The 20,622-nt window shown below is 41.3% G+C and overlaps 1 protein-coding gene and 1 long non-coding RNA gene across 3 annotated transcripts in view; both read left to right on the forward strand.

Moving 5' to 3' along the window:
• The window catches only part of tmcc1b (transmembrane and coiled-coil domain family 1b), a 30,238-nt gene extending 21,933 nt beyond the window's left edge, over window positions 1–8,305 (forward strand). For both annotated transcript variants that reach the window (XM_045223054.1, XM_045223055.1), the window contains exons 7-8: window positions 3,106–3,241; window positions 7,118–8,305. In XM_045223054.1, coding sequence (XP_045078989.1) covers window positions 3,106–3,241; window positions 7,118–7,432 — 451 coding nt within the window. In that variant the 3' untranslated portion in view covers window positions 7,433–8,305. The remainder of the gene's footprint in view (window positions 1–3,105; window positions 3,242–7,117) is intronic.
• A 2,451-nt stretch (window positions 8,306–10,756) lies between these two features.
• Window positions 10,757–20,290, forward strand: LOC121575473. The gene is made up of 3 exons (XR_006661496.1): window positions 10,757–11,372; window positions 18,951–19,238; window positions 19,487–20,290. It is a non-coding gene; the product is annotated as an uncharacterized LOC121575473 (long non-coding RNA).
• Window positions 20,291–20,622: the final 332 nt, after the last annotated feature.

Raw genomic sequence — 20,622 nt, forward strand, 5'->3', positions numbered from 1 at the left:
TAAGTATTTGGTCACCTACAAACAAGCAAGATTTCTGGCTCTCACAGACCTGTAACTTCTTTTTTAAGAGGCTCCTCTGTCCTCCACTCGTTACCTGTATTAATGGCACCTGTTTGAACTTCTTATCAGTATAAAAGACACCTGTCCACAACCTCAAACAGTCACACTCCAAACTCCACTATGACCAAGACCAAAGAGCTGTCAAAGGACACCAGAAACAAAATTGTAGACCTGCACCAGGCTGGGAAGACTGAATCTGCAATAGGTAAGCAGCTTGGTTTGAAGAAATCAACTGTGGGAGCAATTATTAGGAAATGGAAGACATACAAGACCACTGATAACCTCCCTCGATCTGGGGCTCCACGCAAGATCTCACCCCGTGGGGTTAAAATGATCACAAGAACGGTGAGCAAAAATCCCAGAACCACCCGGGGGTTCCTAGTGAATGACCTGCAGAGAGCTGGGACCAAAGTAACAAAGCCTACCATCAGTAACACACTACGCCACCAGGGACTCAAATCCTGCAGTGCCAGATGTGTCCCCCTGCTTAAGCCAGTACATGTCCAGGCCCGTCTGAAGTTTGCTAGAGTGCGTTTGGATGATCCAGAAGAGGATTGGGAGAATGTCATATGGTCAGATGAAACCAAAATATAACTTTTTGGTAAAAACTCAACTCGTCGTGTTTGGAGGACAAAGAATGCTGAGTTGCATCCAAAGAACACCATACCTACTGTGAAGCATGGGGGTGGAAACATCATGCTTTGGGGCTGTTTTTCTGCAAAGGGACCAGGACGACTGATCCGTGTAAAGGAAAGAATGAATGGGGCCATGTATCGTGAGATTTTAAGTGAAAACCTCCTTCCATCAGCAAGGGCATTGAAGATGAAACTTGGCTGGGTCTTTCAGCATGACAATGATCCCAAACACACCGCCCAGGCAACGAAGGAGTGGCTTCGTAAGAAGCATTTCAAGGTCCTGGAGTGGCCTAGCCAGTCTCCAGATCTCAACCCCATAGAAAATCTTTTGAGGGAGTTGAAAGTCCGTGTTGCCCAGCGACAGCCCCAAAACATCACTGCTCTAGAGGAGATCTGCATGGAGGAATGGGCCAAAATACCAGCAACAGTGTGTGAAAACCTTGTGAAGACTTACAGAAAATGTTTGACCTGTGTCATTGCCAACAAAGGGTATATAACAAAGTATTGAGAAACTTTTGTTATTGACCAAATACTTATTTTCCACCATAATTAGCAAATAAATTCATTAAAAATCCTACAATGTGATTTTCTGGATTTATTTTCTCATTTTGTCTGTCATAGTTGACGTGTACCTATGATGAAAATTACAGGCCTCTCTCATCTTTTTAAGTGGGAGAACTTGCACAATTGGTGGCTGACTAAATACTTTTTTTCCCCCACTGTACATAACAGTATAATCAATCAAGAGCCATGTCCTGACTCTGGCTCAGACTCCCTCCTTGTGTACCACTCGGTTACCAACCGGTCGATCGACTGGTCGATCTTCAAGGCATTTCTAGTTGATCACCAAACATTTCAGTAGAAAAGGCTAGTGGTTAAGAGGGTAAGGCCAGTAACTGAAAGGTTGCTGGTTCGAATCCCCGAGCCGACTAGGTGAAACATCTGTCGGTGTGCCCTTGAGCAAGGCACTTCACTCTAATTGCTGCTGTAAGTTGCTCTGGATAAGAGTGTCTGCTAAATGACTAAAATGTAAATAGAAAAATGATAAAGCCTTGTGCTCATATACATACATACATACATACATACAGTACCAGTCAAAGGTTTGGACACCTACTTTATTTGTACTATTTTTTTACATTGTAGAATAGTGAAGACATCAGAACTATGAAATAACACATGGAATCATGTAGGAACCAAAAGAGTGTTAAACAAATCAAAATATATCTTATATTTGAGATTCTTCAAATAGCCACCCTTTGCCTTGATGACAGATTTGCACATTAATTATTTAATAATATGCCAAGTCTTGCTCTGTTGGCTGTAGGTGCACTTGATTCAAAAGCCTGTACAGAATAAAGAATATTCCAAAACATGCATCCTGTTTACAACTTGTCCTGAATCCGAAGTGTTATGTTTGGTCAAGTCCAATACAACAACTTATTGAGGGGGGTTGGGTTAAATGCAGAAGAAACATTTCAGTTGAATGCATTCAGTTGTACAACTGACTAGGTATCCCCCTTTCCTTTCCCTTTACTAAGTACCACTCTCCATATTTTCATGCATAGTGGTGGCTGCATCATGTTATGGTTATGCTTGTAATCGATAAGGACTGGGGAGTTTTTCAGGATAAAAAATAAACTGAATGGAGCTAAGCACAGGCAAAATCCTAGAGGAAAACCTGGCTCAGTCTGCTTTCCACCAGACACTGGGAGATTAATTCACCTTTCAGCAGGACAATAACCTAAAACACAAGGCCAAATCTACAGTGGAGTTGCTTACCAAGAAGACAGTGAATGTTCCTTACAGTTTGGACTTAAATCTGATTTGAAAATCTATGGCAAAACTTGAAAATGGTTGTCTTGCAATGATCAACAACCAATTTGACAGAGCTTGAAGAATTTTGAAAATAATAATGGGGAAAAATTGTACAATGCAAGTGTGCAAAGCTCTTAAGAGACTTACCCAGAAATATGTAAACGCTGCCAAAGGAGATTCTAACGTGTTGAGTCAGGGTGTGAATACTTATGTAAATGGAGATATTTCATTTTCAATATATTTGCAAGAAACTCTAAACATGTTTTCACTATGCCATTATGGAGTATTGTGTGAAGAAAATAAATACATTTATTCCATTTTGAATTCAGGCTGTAACACAACAATGTGGAATAAGTCAAGGGGTATGAATACTTTCTGAAGGCACAGTACATACTCACTGAACTCAGCAGTTACTCAAGTTGTGAAGAGATGCAAAAACCCCTTGTTACTAAATTTAGAATAAAGGTATATTTTCTCACTTCAAAATAACTCTTATCACTCAGCTCCAGCAAACATTTCCACTACCTTCATGAAAGGGAGTGTTTGATTGGTACCTTGTGTGTGTGTGTGTGTGTGTGTGTGTGTGCGTGTTCAGGTGTGAGCGTTTGGAGGAGCAGCTCAATGACTTAACAGAGCTGCACCAGAATGAGATCCTGAACCTGAAGCAGGAGCTGGCCAGCATGGAGGAAAAGATCGCCTATCAGTCTTACGAGAGAGCTAGAGACATTCAGGTAGGTTCTGTCAGCTCTTGAAAATAGGGTTATTCTTACCTTATCCCTTTTAGGTCCTGGTGGAGCAAAGGGCCTACCGATGAATCTCCAGTAAACTTGTGTGTGTGTGTACATACACGTATATGTATACTACCGTTCAAAAGTTTGGGGTCACTTAGAAATGTCCTTGTTTTTGAAAGAAAAGCAATTTTTTTTTGTCCATTTTTAAAATATCATCAAATTGATCAGAAATACAGTGTAGACATTGTTATATTTCTAAAAGGCTATTGTAGCTGGTAACGGCTGATTTTTTAAATGGAATATCTACATAGGCATACAGAGGCCCATTATCAGCAACCATCAGTCTTGTGTTCCAATGGCACGTTGTGTTTGCTAATCCAAGTTTATCATTTTAAAAGGCTAATTGATCATTAGAAAACCCTTTTGAAATTATGTTAGCACAGCTGAAAACTGTTGTGCTGATTTAAAGAAGCTATAAAACTGGCCTTCTTGAGACTAGTTGAGTGTCTGAAGCATCAGCGATTGTGGGTTCGATTACAGGCTCAAAATGGCCAGAAACAAATAACTTTGTTCTGAAACTCGTCAGTCTATTCTTGTTCTGAGAAATGAAGGCTATTCCATGCAGGAAATTGCCAAGAAACTGAAGATCCCGTACAACGCTGTGTACTACTCCCTTCACAGAACAGCACAAACTTGCTCTAACCAGAACAGATAGAGGAGTTGGAGGCCCCGGTGCACAACTGAGCAAGAGGACAAATACATTAGTCTAGTTTTTGAGAAAGACGCCTCACAGGTCCTCAACTGGCAGCTTCATTAAATAGTACCCGCAAAACACCAGTCTCAACGTCAACAGTGAAGCAGAGACTCTGGGATGCTGACCTTCTAGGCAGAGTTGCAAAGAAAAAGCCATATCTCAGACTGTCCTGTCTTTTTTTTTATTGGCCAGTCTGAGATATGGCTTTTTCTTTGCAACTCTGCGTAGGTCAGCATCCTGGAGTTGCCTCTTCACTGTTGACACTTAGGTTGGAGTCATTAAAACTTGTTTTTCAACCACTCCACAAATTTCTTTTTAACAAACTATAGTTTTGGCAAGTCGGTTAGGACATCTACTTTGTGCATGACACAAGTAATTTTTCCAACAATTGTTTACAGATTATTTCAGTTATAATTCACTGTATCACAATTCCAGTGGGAAAGAAGTTTACATACACTAAGTTGACTGTGCCTTTAAACAGCTTGGAAAATTCCAGAAAATGATGTGATGGCTTTAGAAGCTTCTGATAGGCTAATTTACATAATTTGAGTCAATTGGAGGTGTACCTGTGGATGTACTTCAAGGCCTACCTTCAAACTCAGTGCCTCTTTGCTTGACATCATGGGAAAATCAAAATAAATCAGCCAAGACCTCAGAAAAAAATTGTAGACCTCCACAAGTCTGGTTCATCCTTGGGAGCAATTTCCAAACACCTGAAGGTACCACGTTCATCTGTACAAACAATAGTATTGGACCACGCAGCCGTCATACCACTCAGGAAGGAGATGCGTTCTGTCTCCTAGAGATAAACGTACTTTGGTGCGAAAATTGCAAATCAATCCCAGAACAACAGCAAAGGACCTTGTGAAGATGCTGGAGGAAACCGGTACAAAATTATCTTTATCCACAGTAAAACGAGTCCTATATCGACATAACCAGAAAGGCCGCTCAGCAAGGAAGAAGCCACTGCTCTAAAACCGCCATGAAAAAGCCAGACTAGGGTTTGCAACTGCACATGGGGACAAATATCGTACTTTTTGGAGAAACGTCCTCTGGTCTGATGAAACAAAAATAGAACTGTTTGGCCAAAATGACCATCGTTATGTTTGGAGGAAAAAGGGGGTTGCTTGCAAGCCGAAGAACACCATCCCAACCGTGAAGCACGGGGGTGGCAGCATCATGCTGTGGGGGTGCTTTGCTGCAGGAGGGACTGGTGCACTTCGCAAAATAGATGGCATCATGAGGAAGGAAAATTATGTGGATATATTGAAGCAACATCTCAAGACATCAGTCAGGAAGTTGAAGCTTGGTCGCAAATGGGTCTTCCAAATTCCAAGCATACTTCCAAAGTTGTAGCAAAATGGCTTAAGGACAACAAAGTGAAGGTATTGGAGTGGCCATCACAAAGCCCTGACCTCAATCCTATAGAAAATTTGTGGGAAGAACTGAAAAAGCGTGTGCGAGCAAGGAGGCCTACAAACCTGACTGCGTTACACTAGCTATGTCAGGTGGAATGGGCCAAAATTCACCCAACTTATTGTGGGAAGCTTGTGGAAGACTACCCGATACATTTGACCCAAGTTAAACAATTTAAAGGCAATGCTACCAAATACTCATTGAGTGTATGTAAACTTCTGACCCACTGGGAATGTGATGAAAGAAATAAAAGCTGAAATAAATTATTATTCTGACATTTCACATTCTTAAAATAAAGTGGTGATCCTAACTGACCTAAGACAGGGAATTTTTACTAGGATTAAATGTCAGGAAATGTGAAACTGAGTTTAAATGTATTTGGCTAAGGTGTATGTAAACTTCCAACTTCAACTGTGTGTGTGTAGGTATATTTAAAATATGTGTGTAGGTATATTTAAAATATACATACATACATGCATACATGCATACATGCATACATACATACATACATACATACATACATACATACATACATACATACATACATACATACATACATACATACATATACAGTGAGGGAAAAAAGTATTTGATCCCCTGCTGATTTTGTACGTTTGCCCACTGACAAATAAATGATCAGTCTATAATTTTAATGGTAGGTTTATTTGAACAGTGAGAGACAGAATAACAACAAAAAAATCCAGAAAAACGCATGTCAAAATGTTATATATTGATTTGCATTTTAATGAGGGAAATAAGTATTTGACCCCCTCTCAATCAGAAGATTTCTGGCTCCCAGGTGTCTTTTATACAGGTAACGAGCTGAGATTAGGAGCACACTCTTAAAGGGAGTGCTCCTAATCTCAGCTTGTTACCTGTATAAAAGACACCTGTCCACAGAAGCAATCAATCAGATTCCAAACTCTCCACCATGGCCAAGACCAAAGAGCTCTCCAAGGATGTCAGGGACAAGATTGTAGACCTACACAAGGTTGGAATGGGCTACAAGACCATCGCCAAGCAGCTTGGTGAGAAGGTGACAACAGTTGGTGCGATTATTCGCAAATGGAAGTAACACAAAATAACTGTCAATCTCCCTCGGCCTGGGCAACAAAGGAGTGGCTCAAGAAGAAGCACATTAAGGTCCTGAAGTGGCCTAGCCAGTCTCCAGACCTTAATCCCATAGAAAATCTGTGGAGGGAGCTGAAAGTTCGAGTTGCCAAACATCAGCCTCGAAACCTTAATGACTTGGAGAATATCAGCAATGAGGAGTGGAACAAAATCCCTCCTGAGATGTGTGCAAACCTGGTGGCCAACTACAAGAAACGTCTGACCTCTGTCATTGCCAACAAGGGTTTTGCCACCAAGTACTAAGTCATGTTTTGCAGAGGGGTCAAATACTTATTTCCCTCATTAAAATGCAAATCAATTGATAACATTTTTGACATGCGTTTTTCTGGATTTTTTTTTTGTTATTCTGTCTCTCACTGTTCAAATAAACCTACCATTTAAAATTATAGACTGATCATTTCTTTGTCAGTGGGCAAACGTACAAAATCAGCAGGGGATCAAATACTTTTTTCCCTCACTGTATATATATATATATATATATATATTAAATATGTTCTACGATAGGGTCTAGCTGTGTTTTGTGCTGAAGCGAGTTGGTGACGTTCCAAACTGTTTAACCATGTCCCCCCATGTAGGAGGCTCTGGAGGTGTGCCAGACACGTATCTCCAAGATGGAGCTGCAGCAGCAACAGCAGCAGGTGGTCCAGCTAGAGGGCCTAGAGAACGCCACGGCCCGGACCCTGCTGGGCAAGCTCATCAACGTGCTGCTAGCCGTCATGGCCGTGCTCCTGGTGTTCGTCTCCACCGTGGCCAACTGCGTGGTGCCCCTGATGAAGACGCGCAGCCGCACCTTCTCCACACTGCTCTTCGTCGTCCTCCTCGCCTTCCTGTGGAGGAACTGGGAGGTCATCTCGCAGTACCTGGATCGCTTCCTGCTGTCCCCGAGTTGACCTACGGGGGGGCTCTCTTAATAAATGACGAGGGGAGGCGACCTAGGGGTGGGGCTCCCAGAACAATGAGGGACGGAGAGGCGGGGCCTGGTGTGAGGGGAGGGGACTAACTAACAAACTCGTACACTGCCTCTGATGTAACTGTGGTGGCGCCAGCACAAAGGGCGGGCTTAGCGGAAAGGAGGAGGATGTGGAGCAACTGCACACTTTTATTTCTCTCTCTCTTCAAACAGTGAAATTGTTTACATGTGGAAGACGTTTTATTGCTTTAGAATTGATTCAAGTGGTATTGAATTTGTTCCTTCATGTTATTGCAGTCATGAATGGAGATGCTTGAGGGCTTTCTCTTGTGGCTGGATACGGAAGGTAAACAGCTGGCATTTTGATGATCCACATGGCAAGTGTCTTTCCCTTTTTTCGCTCTCCTTTTCTCTAACCCCAAAATCTCTCCTTTCTCCCTTCCTTTTCTTACTCCCAATATGTTCTCTTCCTTTGTTTCTCTTCCTCTGCCCCTCTCTTTGCCCATTTCACCAAATCGCTCTTCTTTCTGGGAGGATTGATGTGACTAACTACAGTGCACTACTGAGGACAACATCTAATTTGTTCATCACTGGATCAAGCAAGTAATGGGTTCTTGACTTGTTTCTATTGGACGCGACGTTGGGCCTGATTGGATCAGGACACTGAGTCGGAATATGCTCAGCTTGAAGCCCTGCAATCTTGGCCCTGCCCCTGCAGAGACTAAACTGAATGAACATACTTGAAGAGCTGTGAAACTGCTCAGACTTTCAGTGCTTCCGTACTGTTTATTAGTGACAATTAAATTAACTTTTTATTTTTTAAAACAAATAAAAATGCTGTTTTAAAAATGAAGGATTGACTTGTCATTGAGTCAACATCACCCAGTTTCTATTTCAACCTCATGTTTTTGTTGTGTAGCAAATATTGTCAAGCTAGTCGAGTGACCGCTCTAACAATGTCCTCAAAGATGGAAGGCAGGCGGGACCATTCTAACCAATGAGAGGGCATCTGTGACCGCTTCAATGGCGTTGCCTATGGTCTCCATGTTAAAGTATTCAATTTTCTCCAATGGCAGATTTCTCCCAACTCAGGAATTCCCACCCAGTTGACTACGTTAAAATAGTGGAAGCCCTCCATGGCAATGTCCATAAGTATCACAACAGACACAACTCCAATATGTAGTTTTCAGTTGCAGAAATGCCACGTGCATCCACTCTGCATAACCTAACAATTACAACAACAAAAAATCAATCAAAATAAGTCCCATGTAGCAAATTGGCAATTATTTGTTGACCAAATTTGACTCATTGACCCCCGTACAAATTCCTCACGTCGTGGACAGATTCTGGGCAGAGTAAAACCTTGCTTCGCCTCTGCCCGTGTATCCTTTTTCAAATCCAGGCCTTGAGGTCCACAGCATTAATGATTTATTATTCTCCTTAGGGGTGGTTGAGTAGAAGCTGGTTAAACTTCCAGGGAATAAAGAACCAGGAGCACCACCGGACCGCAATGCTCTGTTTTGGGTACCTTTGATCAGGAATATCAAACTGTGTCCACAAGGGGGTGCAAGAACTAATTTGGTATTCAAACTGAAGTGGTACAACATGTTCCATTGCACCATTGTGGGCACTGACCCATAACAGAATAGTTTAATAATTTCCCATGGCTTCATAGCTTTGGGAAATGTTAGTTTGAGATGGTTAGTTCTAACTGTACAGAAAGACTGCTGCTACCACAAACCAGCAGGACCAAAAATGCCATGGTGAAGAGAACAGCAAAAGACCAGTATAAACTGTCCCTCAGGAGACTAGTACCAAGATGTCATGTCCAGTGTGCCGGGCTCTGATTGGTCTCAGCCATGTGTACACTCACTGTACCAGATTATCCCAATGAATCGTGTCATGGTCATCAACCTATGATGGACGAACAACGAAGTCTTGACTGTATAGAAAACACCTTTGCCATCAATATTTTCCAGGAACAGGGGAGTCACTGTCCTAGTGAAACAAGTAACCTGGCAGAAGAGGGTACTCATTAAGCAGGTATAAGAAACAACTTTTTTTAAAAGCATCAGTGAATCATTAAACATCTTCACAAACCCCTAGCTACCATCAACGCTTTTCTACAGGAAAAGTGGAGACTGCACAATTACATTTTACAGCAGCCAGGTCTACACTTAATACCACAAACAAGAACTTCAAAAAACAAACTGCTTTATTCAAAAACATACAAAGTGAATCTTTAAAACCAACATTTGGATAAAAGGAGTGCAGTCACTCTGCTGCTGCCCTCTTGCCTCGTTTCCCTGTGGTTTTAGCTTCAGGAGCAGCATTGTCCCCTTCATCACCCTCTGCAGGCTTCTGGGAAGCTTTGGCCTTTGCACCCTTCTTGGCTGCTCCTTCACCCTTGGCAGCTTTGGTAGTCTTCTGTGCTTTGGGTTGATCCTCAGCTCTCCCTCTGCCTCTTTGTCCTCTGCAGGCCTCTTTGACCTGGGCTTCTTAGCAGGGGACACATTGGAAGCAGATGCTTTTGCGGCCTTCCTGAGATCTGCATCCTGATAGATAAATGACAGGTTTGCCAGACAATCACCCATTGAATATTTTAGGTTCATTTTAACCATAAAGCCCAAATAGGGAACAGTATCCATTATGACAATTATTAAAAAAATTCCCTATACACCAAAACCACTTGAACAATGCCAATAGTCAGAACATAACTGAAACCATACCTGCCTCTGAAGGTTTCTCCTTCTGCTTTTTCTTCTCAGCTCCAAGAGACAAGAGTTAGCAATGTATATAGACATGCCTACGCATGCAATCATGGACACCATGAGGAGAAGTGAGATACCCATACAAGTAATTGAATGAGCAATGTTAAATGCCCTCCATTGCAATGGGTGTAGCTCAATAACAATAATCCCATACAAGTGGGCAGACTATAGGGTGATCATAAATCTCTCAACCACAAATGCAGGGTTTTTGTAATTAAACTTTGTGCAGCTATCAAAAACTTAAAACAAAAGGTCAAAGATAAATATTTTACTCAGACAGACATGTTAGTCTGTTGGTTTTAAAAATCAAATTGACGCGAATAATGATACAAAATAATATCTGTTAAAGACATAGCTTTAATGACTGATGTGGTTCTCTGTAGCCCAGCTGGTAGAGCACGCGCTTGTAATGCCAAGATAGTGGGTTCGATCCCCGGGACCACCCATACACAAAAAATGTATGCACGCATGACTGTAAGTCGCTTTGGATAAAAGCGTCTGCTAAATGGCATATTATCATTATAAATGATTCTGAATGTTCAGCCCCCCTGTCCTCTGCAACATTAGCCCACACTTGCCATATGAGACATCTGTGGTTTTCCTGTGAACAAGCTCCACATCTACTTCTCTATTGAAACATTTATTCTATGTCCCAGTCACAGCCACCATATTCTGTGAAGTCAGACTAACAGTATGTATGTAGCTCTCTAAAAAATAGCTTTGTTCATCCCTGATATGGCTGGTTATCTGTTTTTGGTCATCCTCCTTTTCAGTGAGTTTTTCCTCCATTCCAAATTCCATCATCTGTTTGTGCTACAGGTTATTCCTCTTCTTCTTCTTCTTTCCCTTCTTTTAGTCTTTTACTTTAGGAACTCTTGATATTTCTACATTTTATGGTTATAATAAGTGTCTTATTCCATTGATCATCCAATTTATACATTTTTCTCTGTCATTATTTTACATTTTGTTCAGCTAAGGAGGACCACTGCTTGATAACATGGCCGTGAATGCATTACAGGCTATTCTGCTTCTCCAACTTGTGTAAAGTGTTCCCCTCTCATGTTTTCTTATTTTTCATAATGGTAAAAAGAGCATGATAATGACGCATTTTGTTATTTCTAGATACCTTCCAATACATCAAAGGCCAAGGTCAGTATCATTATTCTGAATTTAAAGCTGCAATATGTATTTTTTTGGGCTACCAGACAAATTTCACATAGAATTGTGAGTTATAGATCTGTCATCCGCATTGAAAGCAAGTCTAAGAAGCGGTAGGTCTGTTCTATGTGCGCTATTTCTATGCTTCCCATTTTTAAGTTTCGTTTTTGCGTCTTTTACTTTCTGTTTTGTACACCAGCTTCAAACAGCTGAAATTACAATATTTTTGGTTATGGAAAATATATTTCACAGCGGTTTAGATGGTTCAATGATTCTCTACACTATACTTGCTTGTTTTGTCACAAACTGAAATTAGGCGAACTATTAGAATTTTAGCAACCAGGAAATGGCGGAGAGATTTCTGTTTAGTGCATCTTTAAACTCAATCAATCAATGATGTCGCTCTTGCTGCTGGTGACGCTCGGATCCACCTCTATGCGGATGACACCATTTTGTATACATCTGGCCCTTCATTGGACACCGTGTTAACAAACCTCCAAACGAGCTTCAATACCATACAACACTCCTTCCGTAGCCTCCAACTGCTCTTAAACGCTAGTAAAACTAAATGCATGCTCTTCAACCGAACGCTGCTTGCACCCGCCCACCCGACTAGAATCACTACTCTCGGTGGGTCTGACCTAGAGTATGTGGACAACTACAAATACCTAGGTGTCTGGTTAGACTGTAAACTCTCCTTCCAGACTCACATTAAGCATCTCCAATCAAAAGTTAGATCTAGAATCGGCTTCCTATTTCACAACAAAGCCTCCTTCACTCATGCTGCCAAACATGCCCTCGTAAAACTGACTATCCTACCGATCCTTGACTTCGGCGATGTCATTTACAAAATAGCCTCCAACACCCTACTCAGCAAATTGGATGTAGTCTTTCACAGTGCCATCCGTTTTGTCACCAAAGCCCCATATACTACCTACCATTGTGACCTGTACGCTCTTGTTGGCTGGCCCTCACTACATATTCGTCGCCAAACCCACTGGCTCCAGGTCATCTATAAATCACTGCTAGGCAAATCCCCGTCTTATCTTAGCTCACTGGTCACCATAGCAACACCCACCCGTAGTCTGCGCTCCAGCAGGTACAGTGGGGAAAAAAAGTATTTAGTCAGCCACCAATTGTGCAAGTTCTCCCACTTAAAAAGATGAGAGAGGACTGTAATTTTCATCATAGGTACACGTCAACTATGACAGACAAAATGAGAAAAAAATATCCAGAAAATCACATTGTAGGATTTTTAATGAATTTATTTGCAAATTATGGTGGAAAATAAGTATTTGGTCAATAACAAAAGTTTCTCAATACTTTGTTATATACCCTTTGTTGGCAATGACACAGGTCAAACGTTTTCTGTAAGTCTTCACAAGGTTTTCACACACTGTTGCTGGTATTTTGGCCCATTCCTCCATGCAGATCTCTAGAGCAGTGATGTTTTGGGGCTGTCGCAAGGCAACACGGACTTTCAACTCCCTCCAAAGATTTTCTATGGGGTTGAGATCTGGAGACTGGCTAGGCCACTCCAGGACATTGAAATGCTTCTTACGAAGCCACTCCTTCGTTGCCCGGGCAGTGTGTTTGGGATCATTGTCATGCTGAAAGACCCAGCCACGTTTCATCTTCAATGCCCTTGCTGATGGAAGGAGGTTTTCACTCAAAATCTCACGATACATGGCCCCATTCATTCTTTCCTTTACACGGATCAGTCGTCCTGGTCCCTTTGCAGAAAAACAGCCCCAAAGCATGATGTTTCCACCCCCATGCTTCACAGTAGGTATGGTGTTCTTTGGATGCAACTCAGCATTCTTTGTCCTCCAAACACGACGAGTTGAGTTTTTACCAAAAAGTTCTATTTTGGTTTCATCTGACCATATGACATTCTCCCAATCCTCTTCTGGATCATCCAAATGCACTCTAGCAAACTTCAGACGGGCCTGGACATGTACTGGCTTAAGCAGGGGGAAACATCTGGCACTGCAGGATTTGAGTCCCTGGCGGCGTAGTGTGTTACTGATGGTAGGCTTTGTTACTTTGGTCCCAGCTCTCTGCAGGTCATTCACTAGGTCCCCCCGTGTGGTTATGGGATTTTTGCTCACCGTTCTTGTGATAATTTTGACCCCACGGGGTGAGATCTTGCGTGGAGCCCCAGATCGAGGGAGATTATCAGTGGTCTTGTATGTCTTCCATTTCCTAATAATTGCTCCCACAGTTGATTTCTTCAAACCAAGCTGCTTACCTATTGCAGATTCAGTCTTCCCAGCCTGGTGCAGGTCTACAATTTTGTTTATGGTGTCCTTTGACAGCTCTTTGGTCTTGGCCATAGTGGAGTTTGGAGTGTGACTGTTTGAGGTTGTGGACAGGTGTCGTTTATACTGATAACAAGTTCAAACAGGTGCCATTAATACAGGTAACGAACGAGTGGAGGACAGAGGAGCCTCTTAAAGAAGAAGTAACAGGTCTGTGAGAGCCAGAAATCTTGCTTGTTTGTAGGTGACCAAATACTTATTTTCCACCATAATTTGCAAATAAATTCATAAAAAATCCTACAATGTGATTTTCTGGATTTTCTTTTCTCAATTTGTCTGTCATAGTTGACGTGTACCTATGATGAAAATTACAGGCCTCTCTCATCTTTTTAAGTGGGAGAACTTGCACAATTGGTGGCTGACTAAATACTTTTTTCCCCCACTGTATATCTCACTGGTCATCCCCAAAGCCAACACCTCCTTTGGCCACCATTCCTTCCAGTTCTCTGCTGCCAATGACTGGAACGAACTGCAAAAATCTCTGAAGTTGGAGACTCTTATCTCCCTCACTAACTTTAAGCGTCAGTTGTCAGAGCAGCTTACCGATCACTGCACCTGTACACAGCCTTTCTGAAATTAGCCCACCCAACTACCTCATCCCCATATTGTTATTTATTTTGCTAATTTGCACCCCAGTATCTCTATTTGCACATCTATCATTCCAGTATTATACGAAATTGTAACTATTTTGCACTATGGCCTATTTATTGCCTTACCTCCATAACTTACTACATTCGCACACACTGTATATATATTTTCTGTTGTATTTTTGACTTTATGTTTTGTTTACCCCATATGTAACTCTGTGTTGTTGTTTTTATCGCACTGCTTTGCTTTATCTTGGCCAGGTCGCAGTTGTAAATGAGAACTTGTTCTCAACTGGCTTACCTGGTTAAATAAAGGTTAAATAAAAAAAAAAAAAACTGGAATGATTTTCAATTTTAACAATTCAGTTTACTATTTTTACTAAATAATATTACCACCAATCAATCAAAGTGATCTTTATCCACTGTAAATCAAAATGGCAACTTTGTCGTTCTAATTACCTTGTTAATACATAACTTTAGAGACTCTGTTGTCTATTATAAAACATGTTGTTGTGAATCAGGATGGCCAGATTGCTAGCCAGAATGACAAGAAACTGCCATGTGGGGAGTCATAAGTGGCTTGTTTCATCTTGTTATTGCTACCATGTCTTGTTTTGAGGTGTTTTGACTGATTTCATGTCAATGCTACTATGGCAAAAATGCGCTAGCTAGCTAACCAAAAACTGTACCTTAACGATGTATTTGAGAGACAACAAGCGCTCATTGTGCAAATTAATTTATATTTTCAATAAACATTGGAGACGAAATACAATTGACATGTTGTTTCTATAGAGATAAATAGTAATCACGTCTTTTTGTAGGCAATAACTCCGCCATGGTTCGTTGGACAAAGCCTATGAGGAAAATGTATGGGGTTTTTGGAGGGTTTTTGGATAAACACTGAAAGTAAGGTCTGTGGTAAACAGAGGCTTAGGAGATCTTATACGTTTTGTTCTATGAGATCATCTTCATCAGCTAACATCACTTTTTGTGAATTTTGAAGAATTTATGTAATAATAAAAAACACATAAATCACATAAAGACTTCATAATTTATAAAGGTCATGTTAACTGACTGCTATTATCTCATAGAATGAAACGTATAAGATCTCATAAGCCTGTGTTAAATTCAGACCTTATTTTCAGCGTTTATACCAAAACCCTATTCTTTCCCCATTCCTTTTTCCCATAGGAATGGCTGAACGAACCAGAGGGCCGTTTGGTATACTCAGTGTAGTTCCGACACAAATCTAGGGTTGGTACCCAAGCCGGCTGGTCAATCATTCTAAATGTTCCGTTGCCATGATGGCTGTCAACGTTCTTATCCCTTGCTTGCTAGCTAGGCAAATTCGGCTAACACAGTCACGTCCCACAGTGCAGCCAGAATAACAGCAAAGAAGCTGCATTTGCGTTTGTTAAAGCTGTTTTCTATAGATTTTTTGGGGGGGATACATCCATAACAATGAGCTAATGACTCGATGCGCGATTTCGACTGGCATAGAAAATGTGCTCTCTCTCCAGGACACTATTCAGAGGAGCCAGCCAACTACACAGCTAACATAATCATTTCAAACTGAAGCTGGAATGACAGCAAACTAGCTGGATTTTGTGTTCTTTATATATATATCCATAAAAATTATACTGATTCATGATTTCAACTGGCTGAGAAAAGATGCCAGACTGTATCATCCCGACACATTCGTTTATTACTATGGGACAGCTGGAGTTCGAATTTCAAATATTAGCGTTAAAAGATTTGGCATGGGTCCTCAGATCCTCAAAAAGTTTTACATCTGCACCATCTAGAGCATCCTGACTGGTTGCATCACTGCCTGGTATGGCAACTGCTCGGCCTCTGACTGCAAGGCACTACAGAGGGTAATGCGTATGGCCCAGTACTTCACTGGGGCCAAGCTTCCTGCCATCCAGGACCTCTATACCAGGCGGTGTCAGAGGAAGGCCCTAAAAAGTGTCAAAGACTCCAGCCACCTTAGTCATAGACTGTTCTCTATGCTACCGCATGGCAAGCGGTACCGGAGCGCCAAGTCTAGGGCCAAAATGCTTCTTAACAGCTTCTACCCCCAAGCCATAAGTCTCATGAATAGTTAATCATGGCTACCCGGACTGTTTATTATCTATGCATAGTGAATTTAACTCTACCCACATGTACTTCACAACACAAAATAATCTGAAACACAACCAAAACAAACAGCAAATGTATCCAACAAATTTGTAGAGTCACAAGCTTGATGTAGTCATTTCGTGCAATGAATGTTGGACCATATACTTTTGCTCCCCTAAAATGGGGGGACTATGTACAAAAATGCTCTAATTTCTGAACGGTTCACCCGATATGGATGAAAATACACGCAAATTCAAGTTGACAGTCTGCACTTTAACCACATAGTCATTGTTTAATTTTAAATCCAACGTTTTGAAGTATTGAGCCAAAATAATAACAAATGCTTCACTGTCCCAATAATTATGGAGGGCACTGAATTCACTGCAGTATTAAGGGTAACATTGAGTTTATGAATTATTGGCTAATATGCATATGCTTCTAACTTAGGCTATAGGCTACATCTCGAGTCTATCTTAATTGTTCTGTTGCTCAATTACGCACCTGTCCTCTCTGCTGCCACGGCTATTCCTTTTAAATCTTGTGGAGTCCCAGGAAAAGTCAGACTACAAAAACTTGTTGGACACTTATTTAGACTTGTTTTCTGTAGCCTATTGTAGCCTTTTGAAGGAGAGATGCATGCTTGCTCTTGCTTGCTGAATGTAAAATAGGGTACAGCATTAACGGGCGGGGAGTTGGAGAAGCCCATATTTTCCGATAGTAGGCCTATCTTAACACCGGGCTACATCCTGACAAAATAGGCCTACACCATATGAGTGGCCTGCTAATGTACCTTTCTGGACCTGCTGAATCTAAACTGTCGAGAATGGACCCAAACTGATCAAAATGGTTACATAATCAGGCCTAGGTTGTTGGCCTATGCAGTTATTTAGGCATGAAACAAAACATGACGCATGAGCGGTTATTCAAATTAGCACTGCAGTTTACAACCTATGTAGAATAATTGTGTATTCACTTGATAACAATAATACATTCTTCATTGCACTGTGTTGTTGTAGCCCAGGTATAATAATTGTATTGTCTAAAAACGTAGGCCTGATCAATAGTGGAGCTTTGCGAGCCTGAGGACAACATAGCAGAGCGTTGAGGAACGCACTACAGATCTACCATTTCATAACGTGTTAATTTATTTGACAGGTAAATATTTAGCCAACAGTCCTAATATTTAGCTAATGAATGGCATAATATCTAGCTAATATTTAGCTTCTTACTTCGGCTACACATCACTAGCCACTCTTCCAGCTGTTCCCGTTCGCAACAGGCTATAGGCTACGCATGCCTCTCCGCAATGGGACATTCCTATAGGCTGCAAAAGCTATAGGACATTTATTTTGATAATTGTTTATACTAGGCCTAATAGCCTATTTGGGGAAAGAAGCAGGCTTGCTCTTGCTAATTGCTGAATCTAAAACAGGCCTACAGCATAGAAAATGTATGTCGGGGAAAGTTGAGGAGAGAAAATGCATTGGTGTGATCACTTTTGGCCGGTTATGATAACATTGTTGCACTGATGTATTGCAAATAGTTGCACAGGACATACACAGATGAGCACAGTCAAAAAGAAGACCCAAAGGCATTGACAACCATTAGCAAAATGGAAATCACTTGCAAACCACTTGAGCAAGGAGGCAATGACATGCTGTAAAAGATTAGCAGGCTAAACAGCATTTGTTGTTGAATTGCTACATTTAAATACTATATTATTTTTCATTAGGTCTACATGTAGCCTACATTGAAGTATTAGTTGTAGTTGTCACTGACAATGAACACACCCTGAAAGCATTGAATGGTCTGAACCAGTACTTGAATGAAATAAATATAAAATTACACTTATACTTGTTTACTTGACATTCATACTCTATAAATGGACTCTTTTAAATAATTTACTCTGGCAAATTTGCCACCAGCGCGCTGCAGTAGGTAAATCAAGCAGAAGTCGAATCCATCACTTCCATTGTTTGGCTGTGCCCATATAGCAACGTTCGAAAATGAGGCGCATATGTTCTGGTGGAAGGATTAAATAAAGCAAATTTACTCATTACAATAACGTCTTTAATGAAAACATGTCCTTAATCTTCTTTTTTTTAATGTTGGCAACCATTTTATAAAAGCAAAATGACCCTCGAACCCGGGGATTGTTTTGTTATAACTTCCTCCTAAAGGCTGTTCCTGGCACAGGTTCTCATGGTTTATTGCTTAAATAGACAACAGTGACAGTTTTTTTTGTCTTTCAAACTTATATAATATTAAGTGGTACAGTATCTATATGAGTGGATGCTGCTGAGGGGAGGACGGCTCATAATAATGGCTTGAATGGAGCGAATGGAATGGCATCAAACACATGGAAACCATGTTTGATGTATTTGATACCATTCCACTTATTCCGCTCTAATCATTACCGTGAGCCTGTTCTCCCCAATTAAGATGCCACCAACCTCCTGTGATCTATATGAGTACTTAAACATTGAAAATTAATTCCTAATTAAATTAAGAGACACTCCATCATCCCTCTGATCTCACAGATCTTCCTCAGCCCAGTCTAACAGTGATTCCTGCAGTCATCAAAGAGAGAGACTCAGTTCAGCTGAACTGTCAGACTGCTCCATCTGTCTCTGAGTGTTACTTCAAAATAGAGGGGCAAGTGGAATTTACCCTACCATCACCCTGTCAACAGACACTCACAGGAACACTACTGTTGAGGTGGACAGGTCAGAGTTCACCAGCTGAGGTCAAAATACAATGTCAGTACATTGCTACAGGTTCACAGTTTAGATCCATATACAGTGAGCCTTCTACAGTCACAATTCAGGGTAAGAAGATTGTTTTTAATGGTTGTAAACTATTTACTGTTGTGCCATGATTACCATGTTCCTCTTGGGATATTTTATCATACTGTTTGTTGTAATAAGTTATTACATTAAGTAATCAAGCAATATATGATATCTCCTTAATTTCCCATAATGTCGCTACATGAGATAAGTCTGACATAACAAGGAGGGATTAGGCTGTCAGTAAATTTCTCAAAACCGCTAAATGCTTAATTCCCCTATTCTCACAGACCATCCTCAGCTGACAGTGAGTTCTGCAGTCATCAGAGAGAGAGAATCAGTTCAGCTGAGTTGTCAGACTCCTCCATCTCTCCATGTGTCTCACTGTTACTTCTACATAGAGGGGGTGAAGAATCTTCCAGACTCATTGTGTACGCAGACAATAACAGGAACTGAGCTGCTCAAGAGGGCGGGATCAACAATTCCAGCTGTGGTCAAAGTGAAATGTTACTACTCTATAGGGAAGTCTCACAAATCTCCTTTCAGTGACCCTGTCTCAGTCACTGTTCAGGGTAAGTAGGTGGTTTGTAAAATTATACACTTCACTGTTATACTGTATGCTCATTATGCTTGTTCAGAAAATTAGATCTTATGTCATATTTCACCAATGTCTTCATTTCACTTAATAGGTCTTACTGTAGGTTTTACTGTACTATGCAAACATAGATACTGATGTAGTTGAAAATGAAGAGTTCGACAGTATTTATAGATTTTACATACTGTTAGTGTGTATGGATTACCTGTAATGTTTTTAAATGCAACAATCAAAGAAGCACACTCTATTCTTCTGATCTCACAGACCCACCTCCTCCCAGGCTGACAGTCAGTTTTACAGTAATCAGAGAAAGAGACTCCTCCATCTCTGTGTCTCCCAAACTAACACACCAGTTCATTCCCGATCGGTGGCCAATGTTCATTTGGGTCTTTCTGAGCAGGGTTCGTCTCTTCCTCCCGAGCAGGGATCGTAAGTCGATGGCTGGTCTGGTAGTCGATGGCTGGTCTGGTAGTCGATGGCTGGTCTGGTAGTCGATGGCTGGTCTGGTAGTCGATGGCTGGTCTGGTAGTCGATGGCTGGTCTGGTAGTCGATGGCTGGTCTGGTAGTCGATGGCTGGTCTGGTAGTCGATGGCTGGTCTGGTAGTCGATGGCTGGTCTGGTGTTCAACGGCAGGTCGCCTACTGTCCCTCGCTCCGCACCAGCCCAGCTGCGTGGTAGAGTTGGGTTTAGCCTATCACAGCAGCGTCGGGCGTGTCCCCAGTGTCTGTAGTCGTGGGAGACACAAAACATACAATTAGAGCATGTACTGGCCAACAATTGGGGTAACAGTCACACGTTTGAAACAAGCACTTTCCTTTAGTACTGCTATA

This window comes from Coregonus clupeaformis, chromosome 10 (genome assembly GCF_020615455.1).
Source record: "Coregonus clupeaformis isolate EN_2021a chromosome 10, ASM2061545v1, whole genome shotgun sequence".
Lineage (NCBI taxonomy): Eukaryota > Metazoa > Chordata > Actinopteri > Salmoniformes > Salmonidae > Coregonus > Coregonus clupeaformis.